General features: G+C 40.3%; 1 protein-coding gene across 3 annotated transcripts in view; it reads left to right on the top strand.

Moving 5' to 3' along the window:
- ITPRID2 (ITPR interacting domain containing 2) overlaps positions 1-17,670 on the top strand; it is a 42,956-nt gene that overhangs the window by 17,717 nt on the left and 7,569 nt on the right. For all 3 annotated transcript variants that reach the window (XM_068948377.1, XM_068948379.1, XM_068948378.1), the window contains 7 exons: positions 6,629-6,720; positions 9,236-10,471; positions 12,975-13,055; positions 13,464-13,591; positions 14,686-14,836; positions 16,033-16,098; positions 16,836-17,249. In XM_068948377.1, coding sequence (XP_068804478.1) covers positions 6,629-6,720; positions 9,236-10,471; positions 12,975-13,055; positions 13,464-13,591; positions 14,686-14,836; positions 16,033-16,098; positions 16,836-17,249 — 2,168 coding nt within the window. The remainder of the gene's footprint in view (positions 1-6,628; positions 6,721-9,235; positions 10,472-12,974; positions 13,056-13,463; positions 13,592-14,685; positions 14,837-16,032; positions 16,099-16,835; positions 17,250-17,670) is intronic.

Below are 17,670 nucleotides of genomic sequence, written 5' to 3'. Positions count from 1 at the left end.
TTTATTTTCCCCTTAGAAGAAAAAAAAAATCTGTTTCCTTTTCAATTACATTTAAAAGCTTAGAACGTTGTTGCAAAGTGGCACCCAGATTACAGACAAGATGACAGCCCTATAACCTCAGTGACTGTTTTGACTTTTGTACCGTTGATGATGGCTCAGAGAATCTGAAACGTTAATTCAGGTTGTATGGGATTTTTTTCCTTCGTAGATCCTGTAATTTAAGATACTCATTTAAACTAAAATTATGTTGTTTTAAACCTAAATTGTATGATACGTTCAGCTCTCTCCTATATGCTGCCGCTTCATGTGCGTGTTAGCTGCACAAAGGACCAATGTCTCTGCACCCACGTGGAAATCGTAGCCCTTCAAAGGGCAAACTGTGCACTGGCTTTTGTAGCACGTTTAGTTTGTGCTTTCATCTCAAACTGTTATTTATATTTTATGGCTTAGGAGAAGGCAAGGCTGATGTTTAAATTCATTTTGTGATAGTTACTGCCCTTTACCTTATGTGAGCAAGTGAAGTCTGTTCTCCAGCTGACACATGTGTAATTAAAGAAGAACTAGAGCTTATTGCATTTAGTGAAATGCTTAGCTTCAATGCATTTGCTATGTGGCTAGCCAGTCATGTTTCACCAAGAAGGCGAAAGAGAGGGGAAACCTATTTTAAGTATCAACTGAAGAGATCATTTGCTGTTTCATAAATAAATTGACAGCTTTTGAACTCTCGGCTGAATTGCGTTAATGTGGTTGAGAATGCTTTGGACTAAGCTCTGACGGTTAATGACTGATTATTAGGGATGGCTTGTTTTAGAGATTCAGCAGTATTTTGTAGGACAGAGTTGCACTTGCTGGCCTTCCTCTGTTCTGAATATAGGTCAGAAGGAGGGACTGCCAGAAATTGCATCTCTGACTGTTCCTAGCTTTTCTGACTTGGTTGTTTATTTTTAAAGTTCATGATTACATGCTTTCAAGCAATTGTTTGCTCTGGGTTAAAGCCCTTGGGCAATAGGTTAGTGCAGGTAATATATCCGAGATGCACTCTTTACAGGTTAGGTTTCTTGTTTGCCAGGCCTCAGTAGTTACGAAAAGAGCTTTTCAGATAAAGAAGACTTAAGGAATTCGGAGCTGCAGTGAAGGAGGAGAAAAGTACTTTTTTTTTTTTTTTTTCCCCCCTCCCTCCTCCTAAATTTTAATTTTATGTTTTGTATTCCTGGTGCTATCTCACCTCCTTCTTACTCCATGCAAGGAAAAGTAATTGGAAGATCCTGTGTTTAGGCGTTGAAAGACACCAGGCAGTTCTAGCAATGGGCTTTCGGTATGGTAGGAGCAGGGCGTGCTATCTCATGTTTCCCATCTAGCGTATCCCACCTGTATCTGAACCCACTTCACATAAATTAGACTGTTTTCATGCCAGTATAGCCTGGAGTTCTCAGCTGACTTATCTAATAAGGATGTTGGTGCTGATGGTAGAGCTGCACATTCATTAAAAATTACTCTGAGACCAGCGTTTTATTTAACGTGGAAGATGTGGAAATCTTACAGTGTTGTTCAACATGGGTTTCTGTGAGATTGCCGAGAAGGAGAGCATTCGGTGGGGAACTTACCTAAAACTTTAAAAACCAGTAGTCAGTTTTTTTTTTTTTGCAGGATGTCTAACATGAGACAGTGTAGAGGCCTGTTTTCTCAGAGAACAAGTGCTCACCAAATTGAAGGCATCCAGAGTTAATGCACGCTTTGAAAATGCTGGCCATTGGGTTTGGGTGTTAAATTCTGGTCTCACTAGCAATCTTTTAAGATGGATTCAGTGTGAAATTCAAGTGCTGGTCTTCTGTTACGCTGTGATTTCAAATGATGACTGTCATACAGGCTCACCTCTTCCAGTGACTTTGGCTCTACCCTACGTGAGCATGGGGCCACAAACAAAAAGTTATTCCATGTGAATGCTTCCCCTCTAGGTACAAATTTGTACTTTTTTGTGTACGGGTATTTCTATATCTGTTAGCAGGGTTAGTGTTGTTCAGTACAGAATGTTATAAACCTTGGAGTGTCTTTTTATTTCTACGAAGAGGACTTTGGATGCTTTCTTTGACATTTACAACAGTTTGTAAGCATTTTTAAGAGGGTCTGTAATAAGATGTGAGGTATCTGAATAAAAAAATTTTCTTCCCCACTGAAATAGTCTGAAGACTATTAAGACATGCCTGAAGAAATCTTTCAGGCAAAAAATACTTGAAAATTGGTTGCAAATTATTGTTTTGCTATAGTAATGTCTCTGTTTGTTAAACACTTCATAAGGGGTACAAAGAATTCTCTATCATATTGACTGGCTTGATGTACTTTTTAGGACTTTTTTGTCCTAGAGATAGTACTGAGCTAGTTTATCTGTTTATGCCGAAAACTGGAGTTCTGGTCTCTGTTATTACAAACATCAAATGTAGATATGCTTTTGCATGTGTGTGTGGTTTTTGGGTTTTTTGTTTGTTTATTTTTTTAAGGGACACAGTAGAAAAGAATGAAAAGCTTCAATTGCTTTGCACTGTAAACATACAGGGCTGCTAAATGTCCACTACAAAAAAAAAAAAAAACACTATTGCAAAGTTATGTGGAAGGAAGCTTTGTTAGTTGGAAAACAAAATTCTTCGTGACGTATTTATACAACAGTGCCTTCCATTTCAAAAATGCCCAACAGGACAAATAGAGGTGCAACACGTAGAGAACAAAGTATTCTTCAAGCATTGTGATTTGCGAGTGTGAGGCTGCTGATATCAATGGCTTTGTGAAATTTTTGAACAGCCACAAAGCTATTTCACATTGATAGGCAAAAGCAGTAACTAGTTTTGAAAATTCAGTCCTTAAAAGAGAAAGTGCTGGTGTGCATTCTTCAATCCTTTACTATATTATCATATTTATAGCTCTTCGTATGCACAGCTCCACAGCAGACAGGAGATGGGGGAATGAGAAGAGTACACTTGGAACAGAGTTTATATTTGCAGGAGTCTGTGCTTATCTGTCCAGAAGCTAAGAAATGCTCGGGCACTTTCAAAAGTTTTTGTAGCAGTGCTCCCTCCTGGTCTGGTTTTGGTAGTCCTGTGGTGCAGTGTGTGATAAATATGGGGAGAAGAGGCAGCAGTACCTTCTATCTCATAATAGGATTCTTTGCAGCCAAGTTGGAAATATCAATTTATTAATAATCTCCTAAAATACAAAGTAGATTAGAGCTTTGCCAGTACTGCAGATGCAAGAGACAAAAACGTTACTAAAGCTTCACAAGTACTTTCCATATAATTTCTCCTTCTTTTGTATGTCGGAAGTAGTGACGCAGAACAGACGAGTGTTTGATAGGACTGTTTTGGAACGGTGAGAATCACAATCCACTGGGAGCTGAATATTATTGTACAATAGATAACACTAATTTACTCTGTTATTTGATAATGATTAATCTGTGCTGTCATGTTTTGTAAACCATAGACTTGTTTCTTCATCATCTATTTTTGTTTAGAACATTGTCAGCTTATTTGATGTATTTTTGAGTACCCACGTTTCTCTGGCATGTATTCAGCTCCTAAAAATATTTTCTTGTTTTATAGAGTTTAAAACAATCATCCAAAGGGCATTTTTGTTTTGTGCTCAGTTCAACTGGGACGTGCATTTGATTGTTCCTTTTTTTTTTTTTTGGTTCATCTTGGCCAGTTCCTTTTCCCACACTTTGCTTAGTATACTGGCTCTGGCCTCCTCCTGATAGTTGAGAAGGTTTCCTCTAAAAATGTTGATGATAGCCTTGGGCTGCAAGGTTGGCATTGTGCAGTGACCTTTTTTCTGGCAGGTATAATTGCATTAGTGGGGGTAATTTGAAGGCTTCTGAGATCAGAGAAGAGAGTGCTGTGCTACTGTATTTCTTTGTTTTGTGTGAAGGAAACTGTCTTTGAATCAACCTTCCTGGCCAAAGAGTGTTCACGTTTTTCTTGGGCAAGGGGTGAAGCCATTTGAGCCCCTACAACCCAGCCCGTGGTGCTGAGTTGTTTGTGTTCAAGGCGGAGAGGGGAGGCATATATGATCACAACCTGTTTCTCTTCGGACTCTGTTGCCAGAAGCCTTTTTAACCAAGATCTGAAGGTAATTCATTGTTGTTTGTTTTGTTTTGTTTTTTTAATCCTTTGCCCTCATCTGCCTGGATCGGAGACATCCAAGAGCCATGGGGTGGGTTGAATATCTGGATCAGTAGCTGACAAGGAGGGTGGGCTACCATTGCCTATCGGTATACCCCAGTGTAGTAGTAGATAGCTCCAGTCTATGCAGAGCCAGACGCTTCCATTCGTTGGCCAAACAGAAGCCATTTCGCTACTGGAGTAGCAGAAATTCCTGTTCCTTAAAGTACTCGCTACATTTACATGATAGTGGTACAGAGGAGCACTCCAGAGAACATACATGCAAGAGGCAAAGGTGAAGTATGGTAGAAAAAGACTTCAAATACTTGCAAAAAATGTCTCCTCTACTTAGGTTTAAAGCATTCCAAAAAATTCCTTACAAGCACCTTAGCAACACAGAAAAGAAGAGATAGCTGCATAAAAGGGATGTCTCTTTAGGTGTCACCAAGGAGATCCGAATGCCTTCACGCTGTGCAAGGCTCTTGCCATGTATAAGGAGGACGAGGCACATGTAGGTGCCTCCAGCCTAGAATGGCCACTTGACTGGCAGTATCTGTCATGTAAGGCTATCAAGGGCATGTGCATGAACAACAAATACTATGGAAAATGATCTAAAATACTGATTTTGACTTTAGTACTGTGTCTCCCAGCAGAGCAAGAAATGATTTTTAGGAGAGAATTTTTTCTGTTTGCTTGTTTGTGATTGAGAAGGAAATATTGACTGAGAAGGAAGTAGGAGGGCAGGTCAGTATATTTCTTGAGCCATAATAAACTTTATGCTGGTGAAAACAGATGCCAGGACAGAGGCTGGTAAATTGCTTTATCTGAACTATTTGGAATCTCTCCCCTGTGGCTAAGGCTTTCATGAGAGGTGCTTTTTCCTTTGAAACTAACGTTCATCAAATGGGCAAAGAGACGGGGAGGATTATTCAGCACGGAGAAGCTGGTAGCTTCCCACCAGCAATGATAACCTGATGCTGGAATGCTCTCTCAGAGGTATCAGTTGTACCGGGCACTTAATAAGAGCTCGTCCAATTTAATGAAGTCATTTCCATACTCTGTGATGGCAGTTGGGTGGGGCTATCTGTCTTGAGGTTAAAAGGTGTTTGTTATTGCAGGATATTGTGGCTACCGTGATAACAGAACAGCAGCACAGTTTGAAAGGCACTCACTAAAAGCTGCATGAAGTAGCTGATATAAAAGTTTTAAAGGATAGTTTGGCTGTTTGCAGGCTTCTGAGCATATGCAGGCTTTTATTTCTGCCTTAGTGAAGTGTTCATCAACAGTAATGTTAAAAAATTAGTTTTGAATATCCAACAGTTTCAAAACAGTTTTCACAGTGCATTCCAATGCATTGAGCTATGAACTGGGATTAATTATATGATGACAGTTAAGTGGTTGAAGGAATGTGGGGCGAAATTCAGCAGTAAACCTCCACAAACACAGCAACTCTCAGGCTGGGGCAGGAGAAGGTGGGGATGTGGAGGCTAAAGGCTGCTGTAACCTCATCCCACATCCAAGCTTTTACAGCGCCGCCGAGAACTGGAGATAAGATATAGTTGTTGCCTAGGCTGCCATCTGCCTAAGCAAAATGTTCGTGGTGCCATAAGGTAAACCCCACACTTGATAAGTGCCTTCTGTGTCCAGGAGTGAACAGTACGCTGCCATGTAATACAGTACCGGAGAGCTCATTGAGATCTCTTTGAAAAGTAGCTTTGTGAGCTTAGTGCTTGCGCCAGAGGAAACCGCTCCTGGGTAGCACCGAGTCTCTTTGGACTGTTCTAACACTTTATCTAATGTAAGTAGAAGAGAACAAGCAGAAGGATCTTATCTTCAGTGCAGAGAATGAGCGCTGGGAATGTGCCTTGGCAGCCTGCCAGTTGATGTGTTAGAGCTGTTTTGCGTTTGTCGGCTAAGCCAGTGAAGGAGCGTCTCCAGCAGTTTTCAGAGTCCTGTCAGTGACTTACAGAAGTCTAAAGAGTGCATCCCCAACTCAGCTAATGTAGTTTTGTCCCTCTGGATAGGGAAAGCTGGCAGTAGAGTAGTGGTCACCTGTATCTCTGTGATCAGGAGGGATGGCAACTCAGCACGTGTCAATAATACAAAAGCAGCTGTTCCTTTGACTGCATGTGAATTAACCAGTAGTTCAGTTTTGTGGAAGGAAAACCGCACTGATGGCAACCTCAGCAGAATAGGTTTTCGTTTCCACAGCACAAGAAAGAAAAACGTGGAAGATGGTTACTCTTCCACTGCTGCTGGAAACTTCACAAGTAAATCTTTGCATGAGAAAGGGTTTTGTACTTTATATGCTTGGAACAAGCAAGTTGTTTTTCTGAGTTGTTCAGTGAGGAACTTGAGAAAGAATTGTATCATCTACTTTTGTTACTTTGATGTAAAAGAAAAGCATGTGTTAAATGTAATTGTGCTTAAAAGGTTGGGATTTGTGAACTAATCACAGCTGGGTTTTGCTTTGTTTTAAATAGATCAGCTGTTACGGACTGCTAGTCAGCACTCTGACAGCAGTGGTTTCGCAGAAGATTCCTCCACAGATTGTTTCTCGTTTAATCATCTTCAGGTAAGCTGCTCATATCTTGGTTGATATACTTGCAAATTATTGTGGTAGAATTGAGGCCAAGGAGGGATGCTGATGCTTGACTTCTGTCGTGACTGTCAGTCTAGATCCTGATAAAACTTTGCATTCGCAAAACTTAACCTGCTGAGTTTCTTGCAGAGCCGGATTAAAATTTTAAAGTCCTTCTAGTAGGATAATCTGAGTATACTGGGGTCTGGAATAAGCTTAAATTCAGTATTTCCTGTTCACGGTTTTTGGTGTATCTTTTGTCATTAGCTAAGACTCCAGAATCAGTCCATTCCTCTTATGACTCCAGTGAATAAAGAGGAAGGTAACAAAAGAATGTGACTTTTCTGCTGATTGTTTCGTTTCTTGTATTATTTTTTGCCTTCCCATTTGATTTTTTTTTGCACATTTTTCTATTGTTTTAGTTAGCTTTAGCAGCTGACAGAAAGTGAAAACAATTTTGTACTGACTTTGCTATGAAGGTATACTGATGTTTAGGCAATCCTAAACTCCCATGCTCTTTCTTATTTCGGTTCCTTTGATGTTAGTCCTAGAATTTGCAGTGGTATTGACCAGATATTTCATGCTTAGGGGATGCTTTTTTTCCAGCCTGGTGCTTGGATGTCTGGCCAGTGCACATATATTTGCTTAGTGTCATAACTGATTTTTAGGAGACGTGTTTTCTCATCTCTCCTAAAACATTCACACAGTAATACTGACAATTTGGTTGCCATGCTGGACAGGCATATAAAACTACTGTATGGGCTGGGTCCTGGCCTCAAGACTGTCAGTTGGCTGTCTGGGATCTGAACCATAAACTAGTCTGGAAGAATATAAAGATGGGAGTCTGGGTATCACCTGTAATTCTGTAATTTTATTTCTGTGGCTTGCAGCTGTTTCGTGTTTTTTTTCTTTTTCTTTTTTTTTTTTTTGGTGCTACACTATGTGTTTTAACTTGTGGCTCACCACACACATTTGAAAAGCTGTGTGGCATTTACTAGGAAAAAGTTCGCACCACCCTATCCATCAAAATTTGCCTTTTAGTTTTGGCACTGGTATTCTGTGCTTTTCTGTTTAGTAATTTTTTTAACTGAGTACCAAAATGAAAACCAAGCCAGTGTTATTCTTTGCATCCCCCTCAACTTACACTTAACTAAGAGCAAAAGAGTGAATAGAGGAAGTCTTGAGCATCATGTGATCCATGGTCTTTGCAATGAGCCTGACAGTCTTAGATGCTGGTTCTACTCCCTCCTAAACTGGGATTACACTGAAGTTGATGGGCATGTTAGAAGAAGGAGTCTCAGAGCAGAGTTGCTCATTCCTGATCTTTAGATTGATAACAAAACCTGTTTAAGAGTTTATCAAAGCAAGCTGCAAGCAAATTCTTTGTCTCACTGGAAGACCAATGAAGTTTATTTGTGTTAGTCATAAAGCAATGAGATTTTTCTGTTTGTGTTGTTTTGCACAGATGTATTGTGATGGTATGAGATTTGCGCTATGGAGTTGTTAGGCTCTCTTCTGCCACCTTCACTGCTTTATTTAGACCAAAATACTGAGATGAATTTAGAAAATACAGATGAGTGATGAGACTAGGGAGAATGAGAACTTGGCAGCTGATGAAGAGAACCTGTGAAAAGATGATGAAGGGTCTACAGAGGGGGGAGGTGTATATTGTTTCTTAAAAGTATGGTAAGTTAGTGCCATCTACTGTTAAATAATTGACTCTAGCAGCCATAGCATTTCTCTGAAATGCGGGAGATGACTGAAAAACTGGAACCGTATTTCCCTTAATCTCTGACAGCTAAAATAAAGATTCTGAGGCAGGTTTGGTCTTCAACAGAGATAGCAGCCTAATGTGAGATTCACACTGTCAAGCAATTCTGTGATGTAAATCAGGGCGACTGTATAGGCAAACAGTTTTTCCCCATTCTTAGTATTGTCCTGTGACAGCAATTTCACTAGGATCAGTAATTCTCCTCATTTCTCTCTATGCACCCCTTATACCATCCTAGATTTCAGTGCTGAGTCTGAATCTTTGGATATAGAAGGTGCCCCATATACCTCCAACCTGCTATTCCTTTGTCATCACTACCTAAAATACTAGTGTTTTACTCTTCTTTTTTTTTTTTTTTTTCTCCACTTTCCATTCCATTAGTCTGTGAAGCTCCCTAGGTGCTTGTCTTTTCCGTTCTGATCTACTGCCACTTTTATTCTTTTGGCAATCAGGAGTTTAGAATTTACTTTCAGGTTGAAGAAATGTGTACGGATTGCTTGCTAGCATTTTTTTAACAGTCTCCTTTTGGTTCCATGCTTTGGTACGCTTTAACCTATCTTGTACTGTGGTTTCCTTGTTCCCTTTCATGGGTTTCTCTTGAACGCTAAATCCATTTTGGGTTATTCTTTCTACTCACCACCACAATGCCCAGTGAATGTGGACTCGGACTCTTTGCCTGCCTCCTGAGAAGGCAGTAGTTGAGTCTCTAGTATGTTCACTGGCTCTTACCTTTCGCAGGTTCATGAGTCTTTGCAGGGCATGGGAAGTAGTGCAGACAGCTGTGACAGTGAGACAACTGTGACGTCGCATAGTGAGGAACAGAAAACACCGATAGCCAAGGAGCTGCCCTTTTTCAATAAGTTTGAGGAGGAGGATGAGGATGAGGAAGACGAAGAAGAGGATGTGCTCTCTGAAAGGGAGAGACGAAAGGTAGAGGCATCTTCTGACAACAGAAGGAAAGACAGTAAAAACATTCCTGAATATGAAACTGAACAAAAGCAAGAAGGAGAAAGCAAGTCATCTCATTTATCAGAGAGAGTTCAAGCAGAGGTCAGCTCCAAAGGGGAAGATGTTCCCAATGAGCAAAAAGAATTGGAGCTCCTGGAGGAAGGCAGTGATGAAAGTGATCTTGACAAAAGCAGTGCATTTGAATTTCCTCAGTACCAAACACACCATATCCTGAAGCCAGCAGAATCTCTTGAAACTGGTGGCTCGTCACTTTCCTCAGTGGACAGGGTCCATGTGGCACTGCAGAGAGCCCAGATGAAGATCATCAGCACATCTGATCCCAGGGCAGGGCGCACTCTGCTTAAATCAAAAGATCTCCTCAGGAAGCAGAGGTGCTGGTTTGCTGAATCAGGCTATCCACTAAGGCGATCTCAGTCTCTCCCAACTGCATTACTGAATCCAGTGAAAGTAGTGTCTTCTGTGAATGTCCAGTTAACTCCAGGAAAAGAGACTTTGTGCAGTCCTCCTTCTTTCACTTACAAGTACACCCCTGCAGAGGACAACGAGAACCTGACATCTGAGAATGACAAATCGGAGGTTAAGCCGGCTGCCAGTCAGCCTGTGTGCAAATCCACGCTGTTTATTGCTCCTTCGTCCTCCAAAAAAGAAATATCCCAGAGCGGACCTGGCAGGCTGCCTGAGGAACCCAGTCATGCCAGGGTACAGAGCTGCCCGCTGCACATCCCAGCACCCATGTCCCAGTCGGTGTGTTCCCTGCACTCGCTTCACTCCGAGTGGCAGGAGAGACCTCTCTGCGAACACATGAGGACCCTGAGCACCCACAGTGTCCCAAGCATCTCCGGCTCTTCCTTTGGCGCTGCGCTTTCCCCTTTTGGCTGTCCCTTCTCTCCAAGGCACGCTGGACATTCTCATCGACCTCATGCCATCAATCCACCCTCCACTGTAGAAATGCAGCTGCGCAGAGTCCTACATGATATCAGAAACTCTCTGCAGAATCTCTCTCAGGTAAGAAGAAACAAATGCAGAACAGCAATGTGGGGCAAGGGGTTTTTTTATTGTATCAAAACTAAAATGGTAATCTGGCTTTACATATTCCCTAATACTCCTCTTGTGGTGCTGCAGATGGAGGGTTGGGGGAAGGACATTTTGTACAAATTTGATTCGCTACTGATTTAGGAGCTTCTTTTTAAAGTGGCAGATGATCATTTCTCCACTGCTCTCCTATTTTTGCCTTGGTTTTTCTTTTCTTATTAGAATTGGTCCAGATTCATTTTTTACTTTTATGGGTATTCTTGGGGGGGGGGGGAGGGAAGAGCAGCGTGTACTTCATTAGCTTTTATTTTAAGGTGATAGTCATTAGCTTTAGATTTGAAACTACATATTGCCTTTGAGGATCCTTTAACCTCTCTTCTCTTTAGCATACTTCCTGTCCAACTGATAGAAACTTTTTTTTTTTAATTGCAAATCTCATGGCTCCGCTAGTGATGTCAATGATGATGATCTGTTCCATGTACATTTCTGAGCTGTATTTCATGCCAGCCTTTTGCATGTTCAGCTCTGGAACTAATCTGTGTGATCCTGAAGTCATCAGCCTCTTTAAGAACTAGCTTTTGTCACAGTGTGTGAAATTTTGGCCATCTTGTTACTCATGGAAAAAATGCTTTAAAATGCAAGCCTTTTTTTTTTTTTTTTTTTTTACACCAATTTCTGCCACACTCTGCTCCTTCACTCCTGATTACCAGCTGTCCCTCCTCCACGATTTCTGTGTTGTTATTCTCTTAGACGGCTATCCAATTTAGGAGCCTGCAAGCTGTTGCAGGTGGCTATGTGGGCAGAGCAGTTGCAGGCTCTGCTTGTTTATATATGAACACATGAAGACTATACAGTTGTAGAGCCTCAGTGATTTCTGTGGGGTTAATCCAATGACAAACATCTATCTGCTGCATCATATTGTAGGAGGTAGGCTTAGGGGTTTTTTTTCTTTGTTTTTAAGAGTCACATTGTTTTACTGTGGTGTTTGTTTTTTCGCTTGTCAAAGTTAGGGGCTAGTCCAGCCTAACTTTGATTATGTCATCTGGCCTGGCTTCTTGGAGCTAGCTTTGGTGTCGTGACACAGCTCTGCAGTGGAAAGCTAAGATTAAAAAAAAAAAAAAAAAAAAAAAAAAAAAAGCAGTTAAGTTAGTCGTTGCTCAGGGTGAGAGACAGTGTACCTGGGAGTGAGCATTTGCAGAATTTGCCCCTCTTTCTTAAATTTCCTAGTGTGTACCAATTGCAGGCTTGATATGTATAAGATTACAATGTGCTACAGTATTTTTACCATTTAACTAAACCTGCTGAAGTAGTAACCTCTGTATTATGTCATTCTCATGTCAGTTTTAAAAAAAAAAAAAAAAAAAAAAAAAAAGAAGTGTTGGGGATAATGGCAGCTCGTGTCCCCTTTGTCAAGACCAGTTCTGTTTTGGGGGCTTGGTCCTTCTCACTACAGATATTTGTATGAAAATGTCTTGCTTTTAATATGTAGTTAGCTGCTGCCTCTTTTTCTACAGCTGAGGTGGTGCTTGGCACACAATGTACTCAGCTGCTATAGAAATAGTTGAGGTGTTCTGAATATAAGATTGTGTTTTTTAGGAAGGAATAAGAAGAAGCAGATAAATTCCTGGTAGAACAGGGAACAGAGAAAACTGGGAGAGGAAAAACAAAGCAACTGCTTGGTGTGATCATGTTTGAGCAAAACTCCTCTGACTGAAGGGACATGCTTCCAATTTTCCATGATGTGGCAATAGTCCTTTGAATTCTTTCAAAACTGTATTGGACAAGCAGTCTTTTTCATGTTTGAAAATGTGAATATTTTTGCTATTTCCACTGTTCTTTGTTGTGCCATGTCTCTACCTGTAACAGCCCCTGAGTTGTATCTGGTTGCTCTATAAGTTCATGCAACATGCAAATAGAAATTCTTCAACAATCGTGTTTTCCTAGGAGATCATTAGCATGAAGGGGTCTTTGGATGTAGGCAGTATGAGATTTAAAAACAAAACAAAACAAAAACAACCCTAAAAACTGGGCAAAACCCCACAAAGAATATGACTCTGATCATGATGTGAGAATGGGACACTTGTTTAATTTGTTTAACTCTGTTTTCCGAGTTGTTCTTTTTATCATTAGCTTAGACAATTGAGACTACCGTGTTTTTTGGACATAAAACGCCTGGAGCAAGAACAATTTATTTATTTTCATTCCTGTTCACTGTGTCAGACAGGATTAATTTGGTTTTCAACTTCAACAAGCTAGCATTACAGAGCTTTGCACATGCTTCAGTTAAGAGCTGACACTGCCATTTTGTAAAGTTTCCTTTTCCTGTTACAACAGTTGTATTGATAGCTGAAAACACAATGCCAGAAGGATGGTGTTTTAGTAGTGTCTGCTATGGGACTATCTGAGCATTTGAGAAGATGAGTTTGTGAAAGGCTTTGTTGGCATTCTCATTTCAAACGATTTGCCTCTTTTCTAGTATCCGGTGATGAGAGGTCATGATCTTTCAGCTGCTGCCGGTTTTGCTACTCAGAGATCATCCATTCTACCTCTCTATGAAGTAAGTGACCCTGTTCACACAGTGATTCTGAGTCAAAACAAAATACACACTAACATCCTAAATGTGCCACAGGCTGTGCTAATGTGGGACAATTCCCATACTTTGCTCTAAGCAGATAACAAATAACTCCATCCTGAAAATGACTTTGAAAAGGAATTAATTTAAATGTGCAGAACTGCTTTCATGTAGCTGTTAGTATGGTGCATCTAAAAATGAATGAATATGAAATGAGAGTGAATGAGTTTTCTTGAACTGTTGTGAGCTTGCAGCACACAGCCTTAGTATACTGAAGTTGGTGAGGCTCTGCTTGACACTGAGGGTACATCTGAACAAATGCAGTTACAGGATCTGGACCTATGTTAATGTTTTTGAATAAAACTTTCCATGTAACTTTGTTTTTCTTTAAAGAATACTTTCCAGGAGCTACAAGTGGTGAGGCGAAATCTAAACTTATTCAGAACCCAAATGATGGATTTGGAATTGACTATGTTACGTCAACAGACAACTGTCTATCAGCACATGACTGAGGAGGAAAGGTAAACTGATCCTCTTTTTAAAAAAAAAAAAAAAAAAAAAGGAGAGAAAGAAAGTACTTAGTACAAGAAATGTGTTGCTGTTCCTCGAATCACAGCAAAAAAAAAAAAAAACAAAAAATCTGTTAGTTTTGATTTTAAAAGGGCTGGAGCTGAGTTTTTGCCAAAAACTTTGTTTACTATGTTCTTTACAACTCTTCATTCCAGAATTTATTCCCCTCTGTTCTGATGTTCTAATCCATGTTTCTCATTAGCTTAGGTTTTTTTCTTCCTTTTCCTAACTGATTTCACAGCTGTGGATTTTACGAACTTTTACTATGGAATGCTTGTTTAAAAAATGTCTTAAGGATTTCAGGCTTAAATTTTTTTCCCCTCCACCTTTATAGATTTTTTTTTTTTTTTAAATAAAAGAACAGTGCAGTATCCAAATGCTTTTCCAACCCACAGATTCTGCTCAGCAAGTTACAAATGGCATTCGTTATTCTGGCTCTGTGTGTCTGGGTTCCCTGAGAGTTGCAGCAAGAGCCCCATCCAGCTGATCTGAACAATTTTCAAAATTGCTTATTTATTTACTTTACATCATTGAATCATCCCTTAACTAACTCATTTTAAAAGTAAATACATTAGAAATTAGTTGGCCTTCTTTGATAAAGGCATCCTTACCAAATTCTAGCTCCTATTGCTTGGGAATTAGAACCATGCAAATGCAGTATTATGTGATTACTGTGTTCCTCTGTGATTTTTGTTGCCACTGTTTTTTAATGGGATTTGTTTAATTTGTTTATCTATAAATGCCTGTTTTCTTCTGCTTGTATATATTTAAGTGTTTAAAGTTAAAACTTAGGGAGCATGTTCTGTAGTGCACCGTGTTGCTTAGTTTTCTCCCTGAAATGTTATATTTCCTCTCCACTTAATTTCTCTAAGTGTAGAAAGATCCCCTTTCTATCTAGGGGTTTCAGCTAATTTTCTGTGTTCCAATTTGACTTCTCTTGCACGGAGTTCTTTACTCGCAGGACCGTCCCCCTCACTTTCCCCTTAGCAGAGTGCAACTGAGTGCAGTGAATGCTGCAGTTCTTTTTGTAATGAACTTTGTATAGATACGAAGCTGATCAGCTACAGAGCTTGAGAAAATCTGTCCGCATGGAGCTGCAGGAGTTAGAAATGCAGCTAGAAGAACGTCTACTCGCTTTGGAAGACCAACTGAGAAGTCTGCACATGTCTTCACCTTACAGGCCTCAGACACATTTGGTAAGTATCACTTTTGCAACATTATGTATATTGTTAGTGTAACATTAGTAACTCATAACAGCTAGAACCTCCAGTGAGATGATATCCGGGGAATCTAATGGTGTATTGACATCGTTACCCCTGTATTATCAGAGGTTGTATTTTATTGATTCCCGTTGGTGTTTCATCTTGGGGGGAAAAGTAGCGAGAACAGAGGGAGTTTCTTTCAAATCTGTTAATATGTATGAATGCCAATTTTGGGGGTTTTCAGGTGTCAGGTTTCAGAACTCTTCTGTTAGTGCTGCCTTCTTTTTCTCCTCTTTATGACTGTGAAATCTCAGACTTGGTAGATAGTGCTTGTGTCTTGGGGAGTGGTGGTGGTCCTTCTAGAGCGTACCTGTACTGATTTCCTTGCTTGTGAAAGGAGGGCAGGGAGATGAGAAACGCAGTGTTTCTGTCCCAAGGAATAAAGTGTACTCCCCTTCCAGCTCTGTCTATCCATGGAATGAAAGATGGGAAGATCCAGTTGTCTCTGCTGGTTGCTGTACTACCTTCTTGAGGTTTCTTCCTCTGCTCTTTCACGGCTGTTCAGATGACCGTGTGGCTCCCTGCCAAACAATGGGAGAAGCTCTGCTCACACGGGCTCTCCCTTAGAAGCACAAGAGGGGGTAAAAAAGATGCTTGCATCTGTTTGTTGGTGGTAGGTCTGTACACTTTTTCCTCTTCTTCACTTAGCGGAAGACTGTTCCTGTTTTTCTGCTGCAGCTGCGTCACCACCCAAACAAAAGCAGGACAGACGAAAAGTATTACACGTCCTTCATGGGTTTCGTTCCTGTTTCTTAGCCAATCCCCTTCTGTAGAAGAAGCACAGGCACAGGCCACATCTTTCTCCTCAGCATTTTGTCATGGGAAACAAGATTGAAACTCAAGAACAGGAAATTCTGGCGTTACTGTGATCCCAAGCCAAACTTGCATTCCTTGAACCATATAAATATCTTTATATTTGTAAATTCTTTTATAGAAGAGGGCCGGCTTTAAAAAACGAATGAAATAAACTTTCTCTGACCAGCTTTGCTTCCTGGTTCCAAGTTGCTGCTTTTGCAGAAAGTTGTCTGTGACATGGCATGTTTATATATTAGCTGCTGAGAGCTGTGAAAAAAGATTTAAAAAAAAAAAAAAAAAAAAGCTAAAAGCATTGACTTGACTTAATTTTTCAGGGTATGTATGGCAGCAGAAGTACAGATAATCTATCGTGTCCTTCTCCGTTGAATGTCATTGAACCAGTAAGTAGTTGTGTGTTTCACTTAGAAAAAGAACTAGGAAAGACATCCTTAAGAAAGGTTGTAAGAGATTCGTTTGTCAGAGTCCTGCAAATACTACTCACTTGGGTAGTTCTGTTGAGAACAACTGCATTTACCCTTAAGCAAAGTTAACCGTAAGTGTAAGTGGCTGTGAAATCTCGTTTATTTTTAAGAGGAATATGTAGAAGTGAAATGTTGCTTGCATGTATTTGGTATAATGACTACATGGTGAGTTCTGCTAGGAAAATAATCTCTTACTTTTTCTGTGAATGTTATGCTAGGAGTCCTGTGCAAGTTCCTGAGCTACTTAAAACAAGTAGTCTAAAAAATTACAGGAAGAAAGTGAACAAACTTGAATTCTTTTAGCAAAGAAAAACAAATCAAGCCTCTACATTTGTGTCTGTCAGTGGTTCTGATAGGATGCATCCATATTGCAAAAGTCAGTGGCTTGGGGAACTGCCACAGTTCTTATTTGTTTTGGCTTTGAAAAAAGCCCATTCCTTTTTATGATCCTCCTTGTTGCAGTCATAAAGGCAAAGCATATATTTATTTTATATCTGTATTTGTTACATGGAGGGAATGAGTAAATTATATTACCATGGAGGGACTGAATAAATTACAAGAAGGTATAGTTGTGTCTGTATGTGGGGTGTTTTTTTGTATTTGTTTTTGTTTTTTTGGCATGCTTATTCAGGGCTGTTTCTTTTCTGAATCCTTAGGTCTCCGAACTTATTCGAGAGCAGTCGTTTCTGAAGTCTGAATTGGGTTTAGGACTGGGAGATCTTGGACTGGAATCTCTACCAGCAGAGGGTTCAGAGTCTGTATTCTCCCATGGAAACTCTGATTCTTCTTCAGTGTGCTCCAGTCACGCAAGTAGGAAAGCTGGTGTTGGATCCTCTGAGCTAACAGGAAAGTCTAAGAGTCAAAGCAAGAAGTTATACCGAGCCTCTGTTGCCTTAACGCCAGCTCCCCCTGTGAGAGCAGGTGCTGGACAGCAAGTAGAAAGCTCCGAGGAGCTTGCAGATTCCAAGTCAGAGGTGGAACACAAACTTGAAAAAAACCCACTAGTGCCTTCAGTTGATGAAATCCACAAAAGTGTGGAGCAGGAGGAGCTACAGCAGGTCATACGAGAGGTGAGGAGAGAGGAGCTGTGTTCTGGGATGTTCAGACAATGTTTACTGAAATTTAAAGATAAGTCTGTCTGTAACTCTCTGCCACTGGAGTTTTTTCTCTTTCCTCCCCAGCTAAGACTCTGTGCTATTACTGTCCTAGTTTAAAGGCTCAGGGTTTGCAGTCGGAGAGCTTTTGTCGCTAGCTGGCCAAGCCACAATTATACTCTTGTGCAATACAGTAGACATTTTTTCAGTGATAGCGGTTAGCACATAAATGAGTAGCTAGTTGCTGCTGTAAGTTTGGGTGAGAAAGAATTTGCAGACTGTACTGCTAGTTGACTGGCAGTGTTTCAGATTCCCAAGTGAAAATTTCTCTGTCACGTTTGCATGCTAAAATGCCACTTTGGAGATAATTTGATTGATGAAATATTGCTGCTAAAAC

This window comes from Struthio camelus, chromosome 6 (assembly GCF_040807025.1).
Source record: "Struthio camelus isolate bStrCam1 chromosome 6, bStrCam1.hap1, whole genome shotgun sequence".
NCBI classification, from domain to species: domain Eukaryota; kingdom Metazoa; phylum Chordata; class Aves; order Struthioniformes; family Struthionidae; genus Struthio; species Struthio camelus.
This window is presented reverse-complemented; position numbering and strand designations above follow the sequence as displayed.